At 53.5% G+C, this 22,055-nt stretch overlaps 3 protein-coding genes across 9 annotated transcripts; 2 read left to right on the top strand and 1 right to left on the bottom strand.

Annotated features, from left to right (window-relative positions):
- Window positions 1-328: 328 nt before the first annotated feature.
- Window positions 329-13,367, top strand: Sema3b (semaphorin 3B). Of its 7 annotated transcripts, none has more exons than XM_034483808.2 (23): window positions 329-467; window positions 2,366-2,532; window positions 2,639-2,811; window positions 2,911-3,032; window positions 3,639-3,699; window positions 3,973-4,105; window positions 4,385-4,586; window positions 5,338-5,495; window positions 5,652-5,714; window positions 6,102-6,221; window positions 6,302-6,395; window positions 6,600-6,719; window positions 7,650-7,795; window positions 7,894-8,005; window positions 8,112-8,181; window positions 8,263-8,407; window positions 8,706-8,925; window positions 9,242-9,333; window positions 9,416-9,457; window positions 9,686-9,843; window positions 9,935-9,990; window positions 10,081-10,220; window positions 10,633-13,367. In XM_034483808.2, exons 7-23 carry the CDS (start codon window positions 4,478-4,480, stop codon window positions 11,035-11,037), a joined length of 2,250 nt encoding a protein of 749 aa, XP_034339699.1. In that variant the 5' UTR covers window positions 329-467; window positions 2,366-2,532; window positions 2,639-2,811; window positions 2,911-3,032; window positions 3,639-3,699; window positions 3,973-4,105; window positions 4,385-4,477; the 3' UTR covers window positions 11,038-13,367. The 7 variants fall into 7 exon arrangements, with proteins under 7 accessions (XP_034339699.1, XP_034339698.1, XP_076773705.1 ...); XM_034483807.2 differs by having other exon boundaries at window positions 3,970-4,105; XM_076917592.1 differs by having other exon boundaries at window positions 346-467; window positions 2,470-2,532; window positions 3,970-4,105.
- Lsmem2 (leucine rich single-pass membrane protein 2) lies at window positions 12,709-16,925 on the top strand. Its single transcript, XM_034483819.2, has 4 exons — window positions 12,709-12,798; window positions 15,476-15,586; window positions 15,660-15,845; window positions 16,003-16,925. The coding sequence occupies exons 1-4, from the start codon at window positions 12,777-12,779 to the stop codon at window positions 16,134-16,136; spliced, it is 453 nt and encodes a 150-aa protein (XP_034339710.1). The 5' UTR covers window positions 12,709-12,776; the 3' UTR covers window positions 16,137-16,925.
- Ifrd2 (interferon related developmental regulator 2) lies at window positions 16,608-21,901 on the bottom strand. Its single transcript, XM_034483815.2, has 12 exons — window positions 21,566-21,901; window positions 19,451-19,570; window positions 19,279-19,363; window positions 19,049-19,173; window positions 18,809-18,966; window positions 18,626-18,676; window positions 18,363-18,541; window positions 18,170-18,275; window positions 17,716-17,853; window positions 17,391-17,519; window positions 17,221-17,316; window positions 16,608-17,116 (listed from the first exon to the last, which is right to left on the bottom strand). Exons 1-12 carry the CDS (start codon window positions 21,621-21,623, stop codon window positions 17,036-17,038), a joined length of 1,326 nt encoding a protein of 441 aa, XP_034339706.1. The 5' UTR covers window positions 21,624-21,901; the 3' UTR covers window positions 16,608-17,035.
- Between the last annotated feature and the right edge of the window lie 154 nt (window positions 21,902-22,055).

Genomic DNA, 22,055 nt, shown 5'->3' with positions numbered 1-22,055 from the left:
CCAGGGAGCCTCCCTATATCCAACTTAGGGAATATAGTATTTATGTAAATGTCATTTATGTCTGTTGATATGTACAATGTGCTATAGAGTCTATTTTTGCAGCTTTCCTGGTATTAGCCCCTCCCTCAAAAGCTGTAGAGAACGAGGCCCCACCCCCACTCCCCGGCTTCCCCACCCCACTCTGCTGCGGAATGAAGAAAACAGGAGTGTGGAACTGTGATGTGGCTGGTTGAGGGGGGGACTCCCCATCCCAGAGGGGCTGACCTCAGCCTGGGAGGAATGTGCACGAGGGAGGGAGGGAGGGAGGGAGGGAAGGCAAGGGTGGAGCCAGGAGGGGGAGAGCCACAGCGAAAAGTCCAAAGCTCCTGGTGGTGGCCCCTCCTGCCACCCCTCCACCTCAGCTCTGACATGGTCCACTGAAGGGAAGGGCAAGAGGCAAGGAGGGGAGGAACTGATCTTTCCAAAAGGTGGGCCCGGGGGTCCCCTGGACCATGGAGACCAGGCTTGGGGTTTGTGGGTGGGGAATGTCCTGACAGACCCTCAACTTTTTCCCAGATCGCCTGGGGGCAGGTGGTATACTGTTGGGGGAAGTCAGGCTTCCTTCCGGGGGCTCCTCGTGGCAGTGCCTTACCATCCCCTGGCACCAAGCTTCAATCCTCAGAGTCTCATGACCTAGTGCCCATGTGGCCAATGGGGGAAGGTTGCAAGGTGGAGCCGCCAGCCTTGATTGCAAAAGCAGGTGTGAGTAGGGAGCCTGCAATCCCACCCAGCCCAGGATACTGGCATGACCCCCAGCCTTCATCAGATGGGTGTTGGGTGTTCTAGGGCAGCCACCATGCTACCACAGGGAGTCCAGGTGTGGTGCAGAGGGGTGGGCTCGATGGTGAGGCGAGGTGGGCAGGCAAGTGCTGTGACTCGGTGCAATGACCCAGTTATTTCCAAAAGGAAAAGGCAAAGCTTTGCTAGGCTGTACCATCATTGGGCAGTCCACAGGGAGAACCCAGGCAGACCTGTGCTAGTGGGTGTCCCCAGAACAGGGGTTCAAGCAGAAGTAGGGACCCCAGCTTCCTCTCTGGGTTTCAGACCCAAACCAAGACTGCCTTACTCCAGAATCTGACTGTAACACCCGATTACTGACACCCCCCTCCCCCAAACCCAGCATGATGAAATCCATGACTAGGGAGCAGAAAAGTGACCTGTGAGGAGCCTGCTGCCCGATTCTCACTCTTCAAGGGAGGAGATACTATAGCCTATGGGAGCAAGTCACCTGGCTAAAGAGGACCAGAGGCAGCTCAGTCCCTTGAGCTGGGAAGTGAGTCTCCCGTTGTCAGGAAGATGGTGGGGGTTCTGGCGCTGTCTCCTGGTGTGAATACCAGGGCTGTGGTGCAGGGCATAAAAGAATAGAGATTGGGTCCCTGAGTCTGGAGAACTGGAGTCAGTCTGGGCAGACCAGGGACACAGCAGGGGTGACCAGGGGCCTCAGCAGCACTTGCTGCTGGGTAGAAATTGTAACAGTCAAAGAATGTTGTTGGCTTGCGTGAGGCTAAGAGAGGCTGCCCAGGTCCTTAGAGAGAGGCAGCCAGCCCAGGAGCAGGGCAGGGCCTCAGCCTAAAAACCCAGGCTCCTTTCTGAACACCCCTGGACCTTCTCCCACAGCAGCTAGACAGGTAGGCCAGGGACATTAGATCCTAAAGCTCCTGGAGAGATAAGTCTCCCCTTATCTCTGTCTGTGTCTCCTTATCTCTGATTGGATGACATCCAGGCAGTATGTAACAAAACTGCACAGTTGAAGTGCCACAGCACCGTGGCACACAACCATACAAGGCTGGAGGCCCTCTGACCCCTGAGGTCAGTCTTGGAGAGATTGATGCAACATCCAGCCTTTTAAAGTGCTCCCAAGAGTTCAAATGGGGAGTGGTTTTCAGGACAAGCTATACAACCAAATCTAAAGTGCTTCCCAACCTGGGCACCAAAATCAAGTGTAGGAGTCTGCCCTGTCTGAAAACTATCTGCTATACATCTGACCCAGCCCCTGAGAAGCAGAGGTAGGTGAAGCAAGAGTTGAAGGCCATCCTTGACTAATGGTAAGTTCGAAGCCAGCCCAAGGTATAGAAGACCCTGGCCTCCAAACAAACAAAAACCACCCTACAAACCTCCCTCAGGTACTAGGCTCTGGGTTTGGTGGACAGGGTAGTCTTGCCAGCTTGGAAGAGAGTGGGAGTCCATGGGCCATCCACCTTCCCAAAGTCTGCCCCAAGCTCCAGGCTGGCTGGGCTCTGAGGATGGGCCCCCACACTCTCAGCAGAGGCATCTCCTGAGCCTCTCCCTCCTCTCCTCCCCCTTTACTGCCTGGCTGTCATTGCAGCCACTGCAGGGCCAGACAGCTGAGGCCCAATTGGTAAGAAGGTGACAGGCTGGGCCCCAGAAGAGAGGAGAGCTCCTTCCCTGACCTCTGACCCACTGTCCCAGCCAGCTCCTGGGAACTGAGCTTGCTGCTGAGTATGCAGTCATCCCTTAACTGTGGAGGGACAGGTAAGGACCCGGAGTGCCTGGCCCACTGCTCCCTCTGCCTGCTGCACAGACTGTCAGGGATGGTCTCGGCTGATTTCTTCCTGCTTTGCCTTAACTTACGGGCCAGGTTTCTGGAACTACCACCGGGGGCACCCTTCACCTTGAGACCCAGCAGGAGAGGGCCATCTCTACCTGCCCAACCCTTGCTCTCATTCTGCTCCTGCGGAGCAACCGTCTCCAGCCAGTCCCAGCTGCCTGTGCCGGTCACCCGATCCACCCTGTAGCCCTGCAAACTTTATGGTATTCTGGGCGGTGGCTGGCCTGGTGGAGGCGGGGGCTTCTACTTAAAGGAGCCGTCAGAGGGTGCCCTGTGGGCCCTAGCCTGCTTCCCTTCCCCAGGACAAGAGGGGTCAAGGTGGGAGAGACACCCTTGCAGAGTTCTTGGTGGAGTGTGGGAAGGCAGCCGTGTCAGCTCTGCCGTGTCAGCCTCAGAGACTTCTAGAACCTGAGAAGAGGCTCAGGCAAGTGGAAGCAGATGATGAAAGGAAAGGGGTGGGGGTAGGGTGTGTGTGTGGGGGAGATACAAGTCCAGGAACTGGTGTGTATGTGGGGAGGGGGGGATAGAGAGTGAAGGGAGGAGAGATTTTCGACCAACCCAGCAGCTGGTTTTCTTCTTTAATTCACATTGGGACCTTGGATCCTGTGCCCAACTTGTCCTGTGCGCTCCTATAAAGGAGTCAGAGCCTGGTTCCACCTGAGTGTGCCAGGCAAGGCGTCTGGTTCAGTGGAGGGGCTCAAAGACAAGGAAACCTAACATCCTGAAATGGCAGGGACTTTGAGGGCAAATCTCGTTGTTCTACCTGGAGCTTCCAGTGAGCCAGAATGGTCCCCTCACACTGGCCTCAGTCCTCTCTAGGGTCTCAAGCCTGGTGGTAGTCTCTGCATGCCTACCTCCTTCTACCCTCAGGCTACAGAGAGGAATCAGTCACAAAACTGGGCCTGCTGGATTTGGCCTGGGTCTGGATCAGGGTCCTGAGAAAAATAGATGGTGCTTGTCAACAGAAGTGATTGATGCAGCTTTTGTGTTCACTTGCATGTCTGCTTCGCATGTACACATACCTGCCCAGGCGCACATGGGATTCATGTACTGAACAGGCATATGTAATGCTGGTACACACAGCACCACGTGTAAGTACACAGATTTGTATACCTCAACTTACATCTACATAGTGTGACACCTGCTTGCTCGTAGATGTTTAAACATACTGACAGGTACACATGCTCATGGTCACATACATAGGTTCATTTATGTGTGTTCACAAAAGGACCCTCAGAATTATATTCATATCACCCACAGCCTTGGATCCAGTCCCAAAAGTGCCCCTGCATTTCCCTGCCAGTCTATGGGTACACAGCCACCTCCAGAGGCCTCACCCCTTCCTCCCCCTCTCCCTTCAGCAGCTGCTTTGCTCTTTGCACTTGGTGCCCTCTGAAATGACCACAGGATCTGACTCTCTGTTGGCCCTTCGCCCTTTACTGCTTGGGACCTTGTCTACATCATCAGTATCATGTCTCTGCCCCAGGCTGGCATGAAGTGGGTGCATAGTGTTTGTGAATTAATGTCTGTGAGTGTGTGTGCAGAGGGGAGGTTACTGAGGAGGGTGACGTGGTGGGGCGGGTGCCTGCCAAAGCAGGGTGACCCTGAGGGTGTGCCCGGTGTGGGTGTGTCTCTGATTGTGGCCAGGCGGGGCACCCTTGGTGGAGAGGAAACGGTATGCGACCCCCCAGCCTCTATCCCTAGGGGCTGTAATCTGATCCCTTGGGACTCCCCCATGCCCTCCTACCCGCCCTTACCCTCTCTGCTTGGCTGCAGACTCTTCTCTTCCAGATCCTGGGGCAGAGTCCAGGGCTGCTGAAGGCTCCTCCACACACGCCCGCTGAACCCTGAGCGCCCTGAGCTGCCGGCATGGGGCGGGCTGAGGCCGCCGCCATGATCCCAGGCCTGGCCCTTCTCTGGGTAGCAGGGTTAGGGGATGCTGCCCCTCACCTTCCCCGCCTTCGCCTCTCCTTTCAAGGTAGGTGCACCTGGCAGATGGAGGGGCCAGCTTGAGGTGAACAGGAAAAGGACCCAGTATGGAAAGACTTGCCGGTGCCAGTATGTGCATCCTCATTACTTCTTGGGTTGCGGGTATTCTTGGGCCATCTCCAGTTAACCCTGTCCTAGCCTCAGCCCCCAACCTCTCTGCCTACATTCTGCTCATGCTTTCCCAAGGAAGACCCCTACTGTCTCCATAGCAACAGTCCCTGCCTCCGTCTCATCCTCCCCCCCCCCCATCCCAAAGCAATCTATGCCTCTTTAGTAGTTAAGTCCAGGTTTGGGGGCTGTCTTACCCACAAGGGTGGTCCCTGGGCACAGAGTGGCATTTGCTGGCCAACTCCGCTGAATCCAAGCTAGTGATAGGGTGACAGGAAAGGAACCCTCAGCCTGACATTTTAGAGATAGATTCTGTCCTGTCAGTTCATCTTCCCTTTGCATTTCCTAGAACCCTGGTGTCCATAAGCTTGGCCTCCCAGCATGCCAGCCCACTTGTCTACACATGTTTTCCTAAACCTGTTTTCTCCTTTCTGGGGCCGCCCACCCTGTTGTACATGCACTTGGGTGGGCCAGTCTTCATATGTGTAAGCGCACATCCACGTAAGTGTACATGTGTATGTCTTGGGTCACACAAGTAACCTTGGTCTGCAGATAGACAACCAGGCAGGGCCTTGAGGTCGTTCCTGTCGCTGTTACCACAGGCACACACTGAGAGGTGTCTCTCCCTGCAGAATTACAGGCACGGCACAGTGTCCGAACCTTCAGGCTGGAGCGGACCTGCTGTTATGAAGCTTTGCTGGTGGATGAGGAGCGTGGACGCCTGTTTGTGGGTGCTGAGAACCATGTGGCTTCCCTCAGCCTGGACAACATCAGCAAGCGGGCCAAGAAGGTACCAGGGACCCCAACCTTACTCTCAGGAAAAAGCCTTAAGATCCCATTCCAGTCTGTCTAGACTCTAGAGAATCTCAAAGGGGTGGGCAACTGAATGGAGAAAGTCACAAAATAAAGAGTGCCCAAGTCCCTAACCTGTGTTCCCTCCCTATAGCTGGCCTGGCCTGCCCCTGTGGAATGGCGTGAAGAATGCAACTGGGCAGGGAAGGACATTGGTGTGAGTGTGGGCTACTCAAAGGGAAATACGTGGAAGAGGATTGGGGCCCCCATCCCAGGGCTGAGAGAGAGGCTAGCCTGTTATGGCTGGGGTAAGGGCAGAGGGGTCAAGGCGGATGAGGTGGTGAGTCAGGGTGAGAGCTCACATGAATCTTCTCGGGGGGCCTCTGAGTCATGGGGGGAGCTGTGCATATCTGTACTTCCGTATGTGGTCGCCTTGTGAAGGCAGGTTGTCCCAAAAGCCACCCGGGTCCTTGTAACTCATGTTAGTACTTCCCTGGGCTGATGCAGAAGAGAGGAAGGGTGGGGATGCCCCTAGTGACCTGCAACTCCTTCCGGCTATCTTTCTGGGGAAAGCCTGACTGCACACCCTCCCCCCCTCCACCAGACCGAGTGCATGAACTTTGTGAAGCTGCTGCACACCTACAACCACACCCACTTGCTGGCCTGTGGCACAGGGGCCTTCCACCCAACCTGTGCATTTGTGGAGGTGGGCCACCGGCTGGAGGTAAGACCAGGACTAGGCAGTGGAGAGGCAGGAAGGGTGATGAAGGAGGACCTGGCATTAACAACTCCCCTGCCCACCAGGAACCCATGCTCCAACTGGACCTGAGGAAACTTGAAGATGGCAAGGGAAAAAGTCCTTATGACCCAAGGCATCGGGCTGCCTCGGTGCTGGTGGGTGAGTCCAAATGCTGGCACCCAATGTAACTCTAGAACCTTCTAGAAGTTCTAGAATTTCACGTGTCCTGGGGTAGCACCCCTCAGATTCCCGTATAGTCTTGACTCCCTGAGCACCCCGTTCCCCCCCCGCCCCAGAACTCCCTACACACTTTAACTCTGAGAGTTCATAGCTGGCTGAGTGCCCCTTTGCCTCTGTCTGCAGGGGAAGAGCTGTATTCCGGGGTGGCGGCGGACCTTATGGGCCGGGACTTTACCATCTTTCGAAGCCTGGGTCAGAATCCGAGTCTCCGAACAGAGCCCCACGATTCCCGTTGGCTCAATGGTGAGATGCTGGTGGGGCCTTGGGAGGAGGGGACTGCCCTCCTCCAATAGGGAAGGAGCCACAGAATGAGAAAGAAAAGTGCAATGGTGAAGTCTCTCCAAGCATCTACTATAATACCTGAGCCAGAGGGCAGGCAAGAGTCATTGAGCCCATGGATCTCAGAGCAAGGACATGATGAGATACAGTCCAGTGGCCGAGAAAGATGAAAGAACAGAAAAGGAAAAAAGGTGTCTGGGTTGAATAAGGGAAGCTATTGTTGGGAGGAACCATGAGTTATTAATAGCTTCCAGAACACAAGAAAGCCAGCCAACAGAATTGGATGAGCACTCTAGGCCCTGAGGTAAGAGCCAGCAAAGATAAGGCCCAAGCAACTAGTGTTCATAGGAAACGCAGACTCTCAAGGGCTGGAGTCCTTTACTGTGGGACCGCAGGAGAAACTGAAGCAGGAAACAGAGAGTATTTGATCTGCTAGGGAGGAAGATTTGTGAATGAAGATGAAAATAGATACCCAATCTCCCTCTTCCCCTGACAAATTAAGGAAGTGTGGCATGGTCAGGAGCCCTGCAAAGGGGAAAGGGGCAGCCCGCTTGAGCGCGTAGCTATGGTCTCTACTGCCCCCTCGTGGCTGCTTCTTGCCTTGCAGATGCCGATCGTAAGGATGGGTCTTGGAGGCTCTGGTTGTGGGAGCCTACAAAGGGGGCCGGGGTGAGGTGGGGTGGGTGGTCCTTGTCGTGGACCAGGACCAGGACCAGGACCAGGACCAGGACCAGGACCAGGACCAGGACCAGGACCAGGACCAGGACCAGGACCAGGACCAGGACCAGGACCAGGACCAGGACCAGGACCAGGACCAGGACCAGGACCAGGACCAGGACCAGGACCAGGACCAGGACCAGGACCCGCTGATACCATGCCTCCTGTTTTGGCTAGAACCCAAGTTTGTCAAGGTCTTTTGGATCCCAGAGAGTGAGAACCCTGATGACGATAAAATCTATTTCTTCTTCCGCGAGTCTGCTGTGGAAGCAGCACCAGCAATGGGGCGAATGACTGTGTCGCGTGTTGGCCAGATTTGCCGGGTAAGGAGACACTTGGCCAATTCATCCCTTGGCTATCTTTGCCCTTGACCCTTGGCCTGCTATGATCTTATTCTCATCCCTTCTGATCCTGTGAGCAGAATGACCTGGGTGGCCAGCGGAGCTTGGTCAATAAATGGACCACATTTCTGAAGGCGCGGCTTGTGTGCTCAGTACCTGGCATTGAGGGTGACACCCACTTTGACCAACTTCGTGAGTGTCTTGAATGCAGGGTAGCATCAGGGGAGGAGTCAGGGCGCAGGGTCCAGGAGCTCGAGGTGTGTGAGTGCTGCCACGCCACCCTTGTCTTTCTCTGCAGAGGATATTTTCCTTTTGTCCTCCCGAGACCGCCAGACTCCTCTTCTCTATGCTGTCTTCTCCACCTCCAGGTGAGAGGCCGGACACAGTTCCCTTGGGCAGTCAGTTGAGCTTGCTGGGGCTCCTCACTTTGCTCTCTTCATTGCCCGCAGTGGCATCTTCCAGGGCTCTGCTGTGTGCGTGTACAGCATGAACGATGTACGCCGAGCCTTCTTGGGACCTTTTGCTCACAAAGAGGGGCCTACACATCAGTGGGTGTCCTACCAGGGTCGTGTCCCCTACCCAAGACCTGGCATGGTGCGTGGCTAGGGACCACTTGCAGTAATCGACTTCAAAGTCTCAAGGGTGAAGGACTTGACTTGGCCTGGGGGGTTTTGCTGGGGGTGGGGTGCAGTGTGATTTCTTCCTTTTAGTATGGATGGGGAAATGTTACCATCATAAAAGATAGAGCCCCCTCAGCCTAAGGTTCACCAGGGAAAGACTCAGATACTCAGGGCCCTTATCCTATCCCACCTTTCACGTTCCCAGAGGCTTTGAATGGAGGGCTGGCCACAAAAGCCCTGTATCTCTGCTTGTTGTGCCTTGCCTTTCCTAGTGCCCCAGCAAGACGTTTGGCACCTTCAGCTCCACCAAGGACTTCCCAGATGATGTTATCCAGTTTGCTCGGAACCACCCTCTCATGTACAACCCAGTCCTGCCCATGGGGGGGCGCCCTCTCTTCCTACAAGTGGGAGCTGGTTACACCTTCACCCAAATCGCTGCAGACCGAGTAGCAGCTGCTGATGGACACTACGATGTTCTCTTCATTGGTACAGGTCAGGGTCTCATCACAATGGCCCATAGGACAGAGCGCCCCCCTCCAGGTTCCTTGTTCCAGAGGTAGAGTTGTCCCTGGTCAGTCTAATATCTACATCTTTGTCTGGGCTGTGGCCCCTCTTTCTGAAGGCTCCCCTCGTTGTTTCAACCCACAGCTGTGACTTCTTCATGACCCAATCATGATGAAGGTGGAGACGGGGCGTTCACACATGTGCTCGCACACCCACACATTTGCGTGAGCGGGGGAGCACACTCACATATACACATTGCTTGTTAGGGAAAACCAATAGTTACTCTTCCTTTTCACTTCTTCAGATGTGGGCACAGTGTTGAAAGTGATCTCAGTCCCCAAGGGCAGCCGACCTAACTCTGAAGGACTTCTCCTGGAAGAGCTGCAGGTGTTTGAGGTGAGGCCTCATCCCTAGACACCCTAGGACACTTCACCTGAAGCCACTAAGCCCTGATCCGATTGCCCTCCCTCCCTTTCAGGACTCTGCCGCTATCACCAGCATGCAAATCTCCTCTAAAAGGGTGAGTGACTCAACTTGGGGAAAAACTGAACTTGTCCCACCAGCACCCCACTTAAGACAAGTGCTTCTCCTTGGTTTTCAAAGCCCAGAGTTCAGGTCTAGCTTCTCTTTGCTAGAAGACAATGAGACTTCAGTGTTCTCACCTGCCCAATGGGGAAAAGGCTATCTGACTGAAGGGAGCCAGGTAAGGGCTGTCCTCCATCAGACTGGAGACTCTTGTGCCCTCTAGCACCAGCTCTATGTAGCATCACCCAGCGGGGTGGCCCAGATTGCTTTGCATCGCTGCACTGCCCTAGGCCGCGCCTGCGCAGAATGCTGCTTGGCCCGCGATCCTTACTGCGCCTGGGATGGATCAGCCTGCACACGCTTCCAGCCTACTGCCAAGAGGTGGGTTGGTTTGGAGTCTGGATTGGGCTACTGGGAAGGGAGTCTCTGCCGCCAGCAGAGAAGGGCTCCTAAGTTTTAATGCCTCCCTCAGGCGGTTCCGGAGACAAGACATAAGGAATGGCGACCCCAGCACCCTGTGCTCTGGGGGTGAGTACCCCATCAGCTCCTACCCTCGGGCCTTGAAATTGCCACATCTAGCCCTGCCTTGTCTGACTTTTTACATTTTTTTGTCTCAAGACTCCTCTCACTCTGTGCTGCTGGAGAGGAAGGTCTTAGGCGTGGAGAGCGGCAGCGCGTTTCTGGAGTGTGAGCCCCGCTCGCTTCAGGCGCATGTGCAGTGGACCTTCCATCGTGCAGGGGAGGCAGCTCACACCCAGGTGTGCCTCGCTCCACCCTTCCTAACCAGGCCCATTTAAGAGAAGCCATGCCCTGCCTAAGGCGGCCTTTGGCCTGTATCTCCTACCTATGTGAAATCCAGTTCAGTCAGATTCCCTTATCATAGGTCTCTTCCTCTTCTGTCCTTAGCTGCATTCCACAACCTAGTGATGCCCCACTGTGCCCAACTAGACTCCTGACCTACCCTCTACCATCTGGAGAAAGCCCTCAACCCATGCATTGAGGTTTCTAGTGTACCCCATCCCCAACTCAAGTGACTTCTCTCACCTAGATTGACTCCTGAAGGCTACCAATTCCTGTGCACATACCCTTTAAAGTAAGTAAGCAGCTATTTTCCTTGTCCACCTTTGGCTTCCAATGACCCTTTGTTTCTGTTTCTGCCCTCACACATAGGTGCTGGCTGAGGAGCGAGTAGAGCGCACTGCGCGGGGGCTGCTGTTGCGTGGTCTGAGGCGCCAGGACTCTGGTGTCTATCTGTGCATCGCAGTTGAACAAGGCTTTTCACAACCACTGCGTCGCCTGGTGCTGCATGTGCTGAGTGCAGCACAGGCTGAACGACTGGCGCGGGCCGAGGAGGCAGCAGCTCCTGCACCACCAGGCCCTAAACTCTGGTACCGGGACTTTCTGCAGTTGGTGGAGCCGGGCGGTGGTGGAGGTGCAAACTCCCTGCGAATGTGCCGCCCGCAGCCTGGGCCCCACTCTGTGGCAGCAGATTCACGTCGTAAGGGTCGCAACAGGCGGATGCATGTCTCTGAGCTGCGTGCGGAGCGTGGACCACGTAGTGCAGCTCACTGGTGACTTGGCTGTCCTCACAATGGGGACCAGGCTGGATATGACACTCCGAAGAGGGGGCAGACAGATGCCAGGAAGACAAATGAGTTGTGGCTGGGGCACACTGGGGTCCTTGAGCCAACGGAGACACCTAACCTATACATAGGCCCTAGCCAAAGGGTAGCTAATTTATTAACAAGATAACCCATGAATGTAGCCCCAGAATAGTGGCCCAAGTTCAATTCAGGATCTAACCTGGAGGGGACAGAGAAGTGGGACTCGAGTGGACCAGGACTAGAGAGTAGTCTTGGGTGACAGCCCTGGGGAAAGCATTCTCTTTCTTGAGCAGTGAGCAGAGAGCTGTGAACAGATAAGATCGTTGGGTGTGGGGTGAGGCGGGCCAGCTGTACTAAAGTAACACAATAAACACATTATCAGCTGACATTGGAATGGCCCCAGCAGACAACAGATAGTCCTAGAACTTGCTGGGGGTCTCAGGCATCGTCCTAGCGGTCTCAAGGCCTGCATTTTTCGCATCCAAGAATGCTGAAGTGAAGATTAAAACGTGTTAGTAGACGGTTATGCTGGTCCCAGTGAGCCTCTGGGGTGCTGGCATGCACAGTGCTTTAGTGGCAGGGCCAAGCTCTCTGAAGTAAAATCAAACAATACTGGATGTTGTGGGCAAAGATGTATTAACTCACTGAATGAGTGAGGTTTGAGCTGAAAGATAAGAAGGAACCAGTCACAGATGCCTGGTGACAGAACATTCCAGGATAGAAGAACCAGTGCGAAGTCTTGGAGCAGGGGACAAACCCTCCAAGTCTGAGGAACACCAAGGAGGCTGATACAGTAGTATGGCACTATGGATTCCGCATGGTTTGGAAGGTAGACAGTCTTGCTTTGCACCACCGAGAAGTAGAACAGTCTACCCACAGACTAAGGCCTGCAAGCCGGACCAGCACCCTTCAAGAGTGAGCAACGCGTCTCCATGTGGCCTGTTAAGCCCTTGTGGAGAGGGAGGACCAAGACCTCTGTGTCTAAGTGCTTTAGTCACGTCTCTGCATTTTTATTCTCAGTACAGTGGGCTAGGAACCCTTGTTCCCGTTTTACAGAAGGAAAAGCAGAGGCCACTCCTAAAGTTCTTTTTACCTAAGGTTATAGTTTAATACTAGAAATAACAGCTTCTAATCTGTCTGTCCACTGGCTAGCATGGGCGCCCACTTGTAGGGCTGCCAGATCCCTGTAGCACTGGGCTCCAATTGTGCCCCACCCCCACTATCTGGTACTAGGTGGTCACACAGTGGTGGGTGGCTATCTCCCATTCGCTGGAAGATAGCCAGTCTGTGGGAAAAGGGTCTATGGGAGTGAGGGATGGCTGAGTGGACCTGTGCAGGGTTCCTTTTCTATCATACTACATGGTGCATGCTAATCTTTGGGATGAAGGCCCCCAAGTCTAGGTGTATATAGAGTTGGTATGGTTTTCTGAGAAGTTCCTTGTGCCCATGTGCTAGCAGAGGCTTGCTCTTGGCTGAGCCCCATCCCCAAGTAGGTAGTCTAGGCCGGCCCGTCTAGGTCACCCTGCCCCTTTTCGTGGTTTGGAGCTGCCCCCTCTAAATATAGTCCAGGGAAAGTGAGCTCAGGCCTATTTTAAGACCAGGCTGGGAGGCAGCCAGGCCTCTCCCAGAGTCTGAAAGGAGCCACTGCTGCCTGTGTCCAGTTCTGCTACTAGGCACTCTCATTGGGCCCTTGACTACCTACCAACTGCCATGCCTGAGGAGACCCAAGAAGGTAGGAGAGGGTAGCCACTGGGGAGGACAGGGATCTAGTCCTATGGCTCACAGAGAGACCTAGCTTCATGGGGAGACCTCTCAGTCTTTTTGTACCTGTTATCCCTGTGCATGGAGAAAGAATGGACCTGTCATACTTAGAACTCCTCCCTACCTAAGGTGCCTCAGGAAGGGATTCAAAACTCTCCACTTAGGAATGGGTCAACTATATGCTGTGCCCAAGTGGATGTGGGCATCTGGGGAACTCCGAAGCAGTTCAGCGCTTCCTTCAGTGAAAAAGCCAGGATTGGGATGAAGACTGGTTCTGGGAAGCATTTTGACATCTGGCCTAGGGAACTATGAAGTAGACGCCTGCCCTAAGTTTCTCAGCCTGGTCAAGACTGACACTTAGCTAGTCAAGTGCCTTTACCTGCTGGGCATCCTGTCCCCCCTCAATATTTTACACTGCAGAGAAAGGGCCTGCCTTCTACTAAGGGAAGATTACCTTTTTGGGGGGAAGAGGGAGAGACTTAACTGTAACATCTACCATGTGTCCTTTTCTGTAGCAAATAAAATATGTTCAAATATGAAGTATGGGAGAAGCACAGTGAGGAGCAGAGGGGATTTAATGTGACCTGCCGCCCACCATCCAGGCTTAAGGACTGAACCTCTTTTTGTTTGAATTGCTTGTGAGCATGGCAAGAGGCAGCTTCAAGCATGTCATAAAGGCTGAGATGGGAGGACCCAGAGGGCCCAAAGCCATCCTTACGCAGTGCTGTGCTACATTGTTCCCTGGGTTCCTGGCAGGCACCTGGAGTTAGGACAAAACAATACAAAACAACATCCAATAAAAGAACTTGGTGGTGCACACTCAGGAGACAGAGGCAGGAGGATCTCTTGAGTTCAAGGCCAGCCTGGTCTATATGCTGAATTCTAGGCAGCCAGGTCTATATAGTGAGTTCCTGTTTCAAAAATAAATAAATATCCAGTCAAATAACACCAGCAGAAGGTACAGTGATAGTTATTTAGAAATCACAAATATTTTGATAGTAGTTGGAAGGCTGAGGCAGAAGGATCACTTGAGTTAACCAGGTACTCAAAACTAGTCTGGGAACTTTCTGAGACTGTCTTAAACAGGGGAGGTGGGGGGAGGGACGAGATGGCACAGTAATTAAGAACACTTGCTGTACAACCAGAAGATCTGAGTTCAGATCCCAGTAACCATGTAACAAGCCAGGTGTGGTCTTGTGTGCCTTATAACCCCAGTGCTGTGTGAATTGGACAGGAAGATAGGAAGGTCACTGGAGCGTGATGGTTGCTATTGTCAAAAACAAGCAAGCAAGCAAGCAAGCCAAGTAAGCAAGCAAGCAAACACCCAGACAAAACCATAAAAACTAACAAAACCCACTGATTCCTAGACTCAGGAAGAGTCCTGTCTCAAAGGAATAAGGCAGAGTAAGAGTTGGGGCACCCAGTCCTCCTCTCCTCTCTACACACATGCACAAGTGTCTAAACACAAGTAGGCATTCACCATACACATCACTAACACATAGCAAAGCTGGGTAGAGATGCACACATTTAATACCAGTAATAGGTAGGCCGAGGCAAGAGAATTCCAAGTTTAAGGCCATCCTAGCTTAGGCTATGCAATGAGTTCCAGGCCAGCACAGTGAGTCACTCCCTCAAAACAAAACAAAATCTGAAATGAATATAACCATAAAGGAACCATAGTCAGTGACTAAATGGGCAGAACCTGTGAATGGCAATTACACACATGTTGGTCAGGCTCCTGAGGCAGCAATCAAGGCAAGCTGTTTCTCATCTCTCAAATTAGCAAAGATATGTAAAGGTGTGTGCATACAGGGTCTGGGGATGGTTTTGTAAAGTTTGTCTAGCAAGATAGAAGACCTGAGTTCATTTCTCCAGGGCCAGAATGTGTGTGAAGCTCACATTATCATGCTCAGAAGCAAATCGAAAATCAGATGCTGTATGTCAGTCTTTATGTCTGGGAAGTGGACTGCAGATCACGGGGCACACACACACACACACACACACACACACACACATTTTCCCACAGTGGGATGCCTAATGATGCAATGCCGTACTTCCAGGCTCTGGACAGGCCTTTTAGAAGACAGTTTTGATGATGGCTTTAAAGAGAAATATCCGTTCTTTGGGCCCTGTGATTTCCACTTCTGAGAACTGTCCTCAGTAACTTTCAGGAAAGTGGGAAAAAACGTTGCATTTAATGATGGATGTCCTGGGGGTTAATTTCCACAGAGAATTGGAAACTACCTAAATGCCCAGATAGCCTCAGAGGGAGGCCAGAGGGAGGAGCCCTTGAAGTTACATGAAACTGTTATGAAAAAAAGTGGACTCCTGCGGTGCTGTTGAGTGCAAACAGCAGGGCTCCTGAAAGAGAGGCTGAATCACTGTCTGTTAAGGCAGAACAGAGGCCAGGAGAATAAGCAGGCAAGGTGGGGAAATGCCCAAATGTGACCACAGGAGCACATCAAGAGCTCCTATGCACAGACTAAGCCTTTGGAACCCTGGACCCAAACTAAGAGTCATTCCTGAAATTATAGGGAATTTGGAACCAAATGCACGGGTGCAGTTCCCATATGTCCCAAGTCCCTGCAGTCTGAGTTTACCTACAAAGTCAGGACTTGCTTGCTCCAACTGTCCCACTGCCCCTGTAGACACCGTGTTGCCAATGCAGAACCAGAGGAACAGGGGAACACTGGCTCCTAACCACGTGCAGGAGGTGCGTCTGCACCGAGTGGAGTCCATCAGTGACCTACACAGCGGAGGTAAGGGAGCTCGAAAAGGGAGTGAGATGGATGCTGGGGGTACCACCTTCCTGATGGACCGTTTTCCCTGCAGGCTTACTACGGCCCTGTCTGGCTGAAGAGACCCAGACCTGGGAGGAGCTTCTGGGTGTCTTACCACCATCACTATGCACCCAAGCTGGCTGCAGCCCCGTGTGTGGCCGTGGGGGGTTCCTTCTGCTACTGGCACTGCTGGTGTTCACCTGCCTGGCACTGGCCATTGTGGCTGTCTACTTAAGTGGTAGGGACAGGCAAAATGGGACTCCAGGGCAACTGGAAATGAAGCAATAAAGGGTGGGGCATGGGTCAGTGGGCAACCCTGATGCAGGGCTGTGTGGGGATCTGGGGAGGCATGCGGTCTGTCTGACAAGGTCCCACAAATGTCTTCCCACCCCCAGTGCTGCAGAGTGAATCCCTGAGGGTGTTGGCACACACGCTACGCACACAAGAGGAGACTCTGCTCAAATTGCGTCTGGCTAGCCTCAGCCAGCTAAGAAGGCTCAACTCCAGTGAGGCTCGGGCACCCAGCTGAGATGCCATCTGTATGTGAGACTATGAGGGGGGATAAAGGTCATCCCACCGAGGGCCTCATCTACACTGTTCCGTGAGATTTTTGTACAAGCCTGATGTAACTCCACAGCTGCCTGTCTCTTTTGACCTCTTCAGGCCAGGCCTGACCAAACCTTCTGGTGCCAAGGCCCTGCTTTGGATAGCCAAAGGTCAGAGGATGGGGCACCAGTCTTTTCCTGGCACCTCCTGTCAGCACCCTCTGGCCACGCCCAGACAGGAGGTTCAGAAGTCTAGAAATAGCTGTCCCAGTTCAGCCACCCACTCGGCCAAGCCTCCTAGTGGGGGGTCCAGTCTCAGCTCCCGGGCAAGCTAGGCTGAGTTGGGGAACTAAGAGTCCTGCCATGGAGGACAAAGGTGAAGCAGAGACCTAGCTGCGGCCAAACCTGGGATGGGAGATGGGAGGGAGGACAGGCAAAAGACTCAGGACAAAGGCCACAGGGGACTGAGTATTGTTTAATTCTCTCTTATCTTTAATAAATCAGCACACACATCCATTCTAGGCAGCTTTGCCTACCCTATGCCATGGTGGCCAGGTGCCAGACCCCCAAAGGAAGCAGCCCCAGGGGGCAAGGTCTAAAAAACAAAGGGGACAGTCCTTTCTCACTGCCCACCCATCACCTGCAGGACCAGCACACATTTGATTTCACCTGAGACAGGACAGGAAGAGGCCACAGCCACAGGGCTGAGGGCACAAAGGGCTTGAGTCTAAGTGTCCTGATCCCTTGACCCTCCCACATTTGTCTATTTTTGGCTTCATCATTAAAAAAATAAAGTGACAATCACTGGCAGGGACCAGTTCTGCACTATCTTCTGTTAAAAATATGGTATGGGTTGGGTAGCCTTCTCGTTGGCCAGTCTGAGTCACAAGATATCTGCCCGCTTGTCCCTTGCACGACTCCGGGCCTTGGTCCGGGCTTTGAAGGCCGCAGCATTGTACAGGTGCTGTCAGAGAGGCAAAGAAGGGGGCATGGTGAACCAAGAAAGCCCACTCACAGCTCTAGGCCTCCGGGTAACAGAAGGCAAGACAAAGGCACCAAGGTGCAAACCTTTTCAAATCGTGAAATCTTGCAGGCCTTCAGGGCAGCAGCATCCAGTACTAGCACAGGGCCCAGGCCAAAGATGTCACGGAGAAGCTCATTGTTCTGAAAACAAGGCAATTAGCTAAGGCCAGTCTGAAGCAGTCAGGCTAGGTGGCCCTCCCTGTGTGTTCCCTCACCTGGAGGTGATAGTGCATGCCGGAGCCCAGCACATCTTTGAAGGCTGTGTAGATGCGGTGGCGAGCCCAGCTGTCTATGTAGAGCACTTCCAGTCCAAAGCGGATTGTCTCCTCCTCACACTCGCCACCCTGTAGAGTAGAGGACCCATGCCTGGGACTGGCTGCCACGCCTGGGACATGTGTTGAGACAGGGTCTGTGTAGCCCTAGCTGCCCTGCAATTTACTAGCACGCCCCTGCCTCCTAAGTGTTGGGGATACAGATGTGGGCCCCATGCCTAACCCTTGGGGACACATTTTTAAGGGACACTCATATCCTCAAACATACCTCGACAAAGTGCAGCACAGCGCGGAAAATGGAGCGCTGGCGTCGACGGTCAATCTTGGCACGGTATTTATTGCTGTCAGTGGCCAGGGTACGCAGAGAGCAGCAGAGAGCCTCCATGTCCTCATACACGAAGTCCTCCTGTGTGGGAATAATGGAAGGGTTGGGGGGAAGCCTGAGCTCTTCTGGAGCGTAGAGAGGTGTTCCCCAAAGCTTTTCTTCCACTCACTTCCTCCTCTACCTGGCTCCTCCTCTCTCAACCCCTCCTCGGCCTCTCCTCAGCAGTCCACCTCTACTCAGGATCCCCACTATAGCAACTAGCATGTGCATAAGAGTTGGGGTCACCTCCCCTGCAAAATGACCCAAGACTGCTGGGTTTTGTTTGTTTGTGGCATGCTTTGCACACAGCCTGGGACGACCAGTGGTGCCAGCGGGCTCTTCCTATTGTCCCTCGCACCTCAAGGTCCCGGGCAAGCTCAAAGAGCAGGGCGATGGCTTCACCAGCAGCAATCCGCAGGTTCACACTTTCACTGGACAAGAGCTGGGGCAGCCGGGGCAGCTGCCTACAGAAAGGGCAAGCTAAGCTTCACGTATGGGATGAGGGTCCCTTCACAAATTCCCTCTCACTCCCAATAGGCAACAGCCCCTACCTGTCAAGGATATGGTTGATGTGGGTACTAGGACAGATGGTGAGCAGCAGTGCCCAGGCCTGCAGGGCAGCACAGAGCAGGCCATGTAGGCTGGCAGGAACCAGAGAAGCAGCAGAGCCACTAGTGCCACAGGAGCAGCTGAAAACACCTTCCAAGCAGGCCAAGCAAGAGACCAGGTCCTAGGAGCACAGGAGACAGACGTGGCTCACAGACAGAGCTACTGAGCAAAGCTGCTCTACCATCTGGGTCCAAAGTCCACTTACCTGGACATCGGTGGCAGCCACATAACAGCCCAAGCCAAGAGCAGAAGCACACTGTTGGAAAGAGGACAAAGCTAGGCCACCATGGGTCAACACCAGGAACATCATATGAGTAGAGAATCTGAAGATAGGTAGAACATGACCCCTTGGCTGGGGATGAGGGACCGACGCCACGGAAATACTCACATGGAGCCGGGCAGTGGGGCTTGCCGAACCGTCACTGAGCACCGAGATTAGCAGGGGCTGCAGGCTATGGAACAGCTCCTCGCCCTTGGGTCCAGGGCCCAACTGCACACAGAGCAGGCCTAGCACAGCAGCAGCCAGGGCCTGTTCTTCACCCTTCCCTACAGGATGCTTTCCAGTTAGCGCATGCAGCAAGCGTCAACACCTGCCTAGCTAGGGTTCCCCAAGTGCCCAGGACTTGACCTTTCTTAAGGCACTTTTCCAGGGCATCCGCCAGAGTGAGGCTGCGCTCCAGCAAAAAGTCCGGAAGTAGGCGGGAGGCCAGGGCCAGGCGCAGGCTCTCCAGAGCTCCTTGCCGGGTCTTGGCACTGGGAGGTGAAAAAGGGTTCATGTGGGTGACAGCGCCCTTGGTTCCATTTGTCATCGGCTGAACAGGGCCCCAAGTGTAGAAGTTGGCCAGCAGCCAGAGGTACCTCTTGTCAGTCAGGCAGTCCACGTAATCCTTCAGCTTTTCCTCCAGGTGTTCCTGCTGGCTCTGTTCATCCACAGCTTCCCCACCTGCAAAGCCAGCCGGTCATCACTGGACCCTGCTCTTGTCCAGTGGAGCCCTCATTGAGCCCCTCTCAAACTTCAACTTGCTCTCACCCAGGCAGTCCTCTGTGGCGGTGCTGAGAAGGCTGGGACATTCACTGGTGGTGCTCCGGGCCTCGCTGGCCGCTTCGTCCTCACTGGAACCAGAGTCAGCTTGAGTACTGCTCCTGGCACCTGGGGAACATAAAATCCCTATCTGACCAGCATCCACTGGTGAGGGATGGCGCAGGGTACCTCATTTAACTTCATGATTGCTATCCCATCTCAGAGATGAGCAAACCAAGGCCTGTGACCTGGGATTTGAATTAGAAAGCAGGAAAAAAAAAAAAGGACGAAAGTTTATCTGCTAGAGAACACAGGAACTAGGCCTACCCAGGGTCAACTTGGCAGACTCAGTAAATGGGGACCACAGGATGGCACAGCCTTTTTTTTCTCTCCTAGATGGCCTTTGCTGTCTTGGAACTAGCTCTGTAGCCCAGGCTGTCCTTGAATTCACAGAGATCCTCCTGCCTCTACCTCTCCAGTGCTAGGATTAAAGATGTGCGCTATCACTGCTTGGTGGTCATGGTCGGCTTTAAAGACAGTAGAAACCATAGTGGCAGAAGGGACTAGGATGAGTCCTAGCGAGACCTGTGGCCCACTCTGGTTTATAGTCTAAGGGTGAAGGTTAATGTAAAAGATAAGGTTAGGGATCAGTTTATAGTTCTAGACAGACTCAGGGGTTTAAACTGAGCCAAGGTCTTGTATTCTCCACTGGGCTATACCATTAGCACCCCTGCCCCTCTTCATTTTAGCCGACGTATAACTGGATCAGTTGCCCAGCCTCTAAAGTATGGAGGACAAAGTTCACCTCTCAGGAGCAGCAGGTAAAGGCAAGTAACCTGCAATGTAACAGAGGCTACAGGTCAGGACACTCACTACGGTATCAACTCTGGGAACAGCCGAGACCCAGGTCCCAGTGGGTCCCAGCTGGGCACTTCATGTTTCAAATATATTGTTTTCTGAGCTTCCTTTGGTCCACTCAGGACCACCAACTTTAGGTATAGACACAATGGTGCCTCTTAGCCTTGGAAGACCAGAAGTCCTTGACCGTGTGAGCATTTGAAAAAGTAAACGTCGGGACTCTCAGTGTCAGAAGGGCAGAATAGACCGTGTGTGAATTCTATCCAGGGCTGAGGACTGGCTTTGAATAGGGTAGCTTCTATGGAAGGTGCCCTGGACAGGTTCTGACCCAGTAGCAGTCCTTACATCTTGCTTATAGAAAAAAGTTCAGCCCACACATTGATTTCTGTTCACCTCTTCTTTTATGATCCTACTTGTCAAAACCGCCCAGACGTTCTCATTTGCTGCACTGTATTGTGGTCCCTCTGGTTGCCAGGGCTTTGCGCAACAGGTTCTCTACACGAGGCTCTTTTACCTTCTTACGACTCATCCAGAAGCTCTCCTCACAGGGCCTGCCATGATTCTGAGACCACTCAGTAAATGCTTTCAGTACTAGTCCTTGTGTAACTGTCACCACCCTATTAAATGTCCCCAGACCCAAGCCACATTAGGGTGGCAGTCAGGTAAAAAAAAAAAAAAAAAAATATATATATATATATATATATATATATATATATATATATATACTCGGCAGGCACTCTTTCTCAGCAGTTACTTGTTTACCACCACAGGGCATGCTTCTGGTTGAGGCTGATAAGAAGTCTCCAAACTACTTCGGGCTCTTGGATATCCACCTGGTCTCCAATTGATAGGGCCTCAATTCTGTATCTTTCCAATCACACTTCCCCGTTTTACAGAACGGACAAGGTCTTTGCTAACTTCCTTGTGCAGCCTACCAAATGCACTAGTATTTGGCAAAAGGGCAGGCTTCACGCTCTTTCTAGTGTGGTTGTCTACCCCAGTGGCGATGGGAAAACCTAGGACCTTAATGTTGGTCAAATCACCGTTGCGGCGCGGGATTTCGAAAAACAGCTGGCAATGAGCTCAAGTGAGGCGCACACGTGGCCAATGCCAGCTGGGGCACGTGCGAGCCTTAGCAGAGTTCTGGGAGGTTACGCTGGGCTGATCTGGGAAGATTCGTCAACTCAGGACCCTCAATGACACCGAAAGGGAACCATAGAACACCCCCGCACTACTGAACTATTCTGCTGGAGCCCCCGGACTCACCTCCTCCACGGCGCTGACCGCCCTTGCGGAGCGCATTGCCCTTACGAGCGCGAGGCATTCCTGGAACCAGAAATTGGGGACACGGGAAGGGGGCGCGGGGTCAGGGACCCGGAGGGCGGGGACTCCAAACCAGCGAAACGCCGGCCCGTGTGCTGAGCTGAGACTGGCGAAGACGACTGGAGCCACACGCCGCGCGCGCCACCATCTTCGTGAGGCGCCCCGCCCTGTCAAATGGGTCGCTGGGAAGGTGAGTTCCCGGCCACCAAGTTCAGATCCACATCCACGCGGCCGAAACTACTAACCCCAGGCGTCAGCGTACACATATTAGCACCGCCCGAGTTGCGCGCAGTGCACGACGGTAGTAGTAGTCCATTCCGGAGACAAATAAGCCGACGCCGCTCCTGCTAAACTATGTACCCACAATGCCCTGCGTACTCACTTTGCCCCTCCTTCCCCTACCCCCGCCCGCGCGGCATCTGGGTTCATAGTT

Source organism: Arvicanthis niloticus, chromosome 21, assembly GCF_011762505.2.
Source record: "Arvicanthis niloticus isolate mArvNil1 chromosome 21, mArvNil1.pat.X, whole genome shotgun sequence".
Lineage (NCBI taxonomy): Eukaryota > Metazoa > Chordata > Mammalia > Rodentia > Muridae > Arvicanthis > Arvicanthis niloticus.
The sequence above is the reverse complement of the archived record's forward strand: the minus strand, read 5'-3'. Positions and strand labels throughout refer to the sequence as shown.

What these genes read in the sequence shown, in the direction of transcription:
- Sema3b (XM_076917591.1), top strand. Translation starts at nt 4,478, where the DNA reads ATGGGGCGGGCTGAGGCCGCCGCCATGATCCCAGGCCTGGCCCTTCTC. An exon ending in TCAGCAAGCGGGCCAAGAAG is followed by an intron (nt 5,496 to 5,651) that starts GTACCAGGGACC and finishes CCCTCCCTATAG; the next exon opens with CTGGCCTGGCCTGCCCCTGT. An exon ending in GGGCAGGGAAGGACATTGGT is followed by an intron (nt 5,715 to 6,101) that starts GTGAGTGTGGGC and finishes CCCCTCCACCAG; the next exon opens with ACCGAGTGCATGAACTTTGT.
- Ifrd2 (XM_034483815.2), bottom strand. Translation starts at nt 21,623, where the DNA reads ATGCCTCGCGCTCGTAAGGGCAATGCGCTCCGCAAGGGCGGTCAGCGC. An exon ending in CGCCACAGAGGACTGCCTGG is followed by an intron (nt 19,364 to 19,450) that starts GTGAGAGCAAGT and finishes CTGGCTTTGCAG; the next exon opens with GTGGGGAAGCTGTGGATGAA. An exon ending in ATCAACCATATCCTTGACAG is followed by an intron (nt 18,276 to 18,362) that starts GTAGGGGCTGTT and finishes CCCTTTCTGTAG; the next exon opens with GCAGCTGCCCCGGCTGCCCC.
- Lsmem2 (XM_034483819.2), top strand. Translation starts at nt 12,777, where the DNA reads ATGCCTGAGGAGACCCAAGAAG. An exon ending in CAGTGACCTACACAGCGGAG is followed by an intron (nt 15,587 to 15,659) that starts GTAAGGGAGCTC and finishes TTTTCCCTGCAG; the next exon opens with GCTTACTACGGCCCTGTCTG. An exon ending in TGTGGCTGTCTACTTAAGTG is followed by an intron (nt 15,846 to 16,002) that starts GTAGGGACAGGC and finishes TCCCACCCCCAG; the next exon opens with TGCTGCAGAGTGAATCCCTG.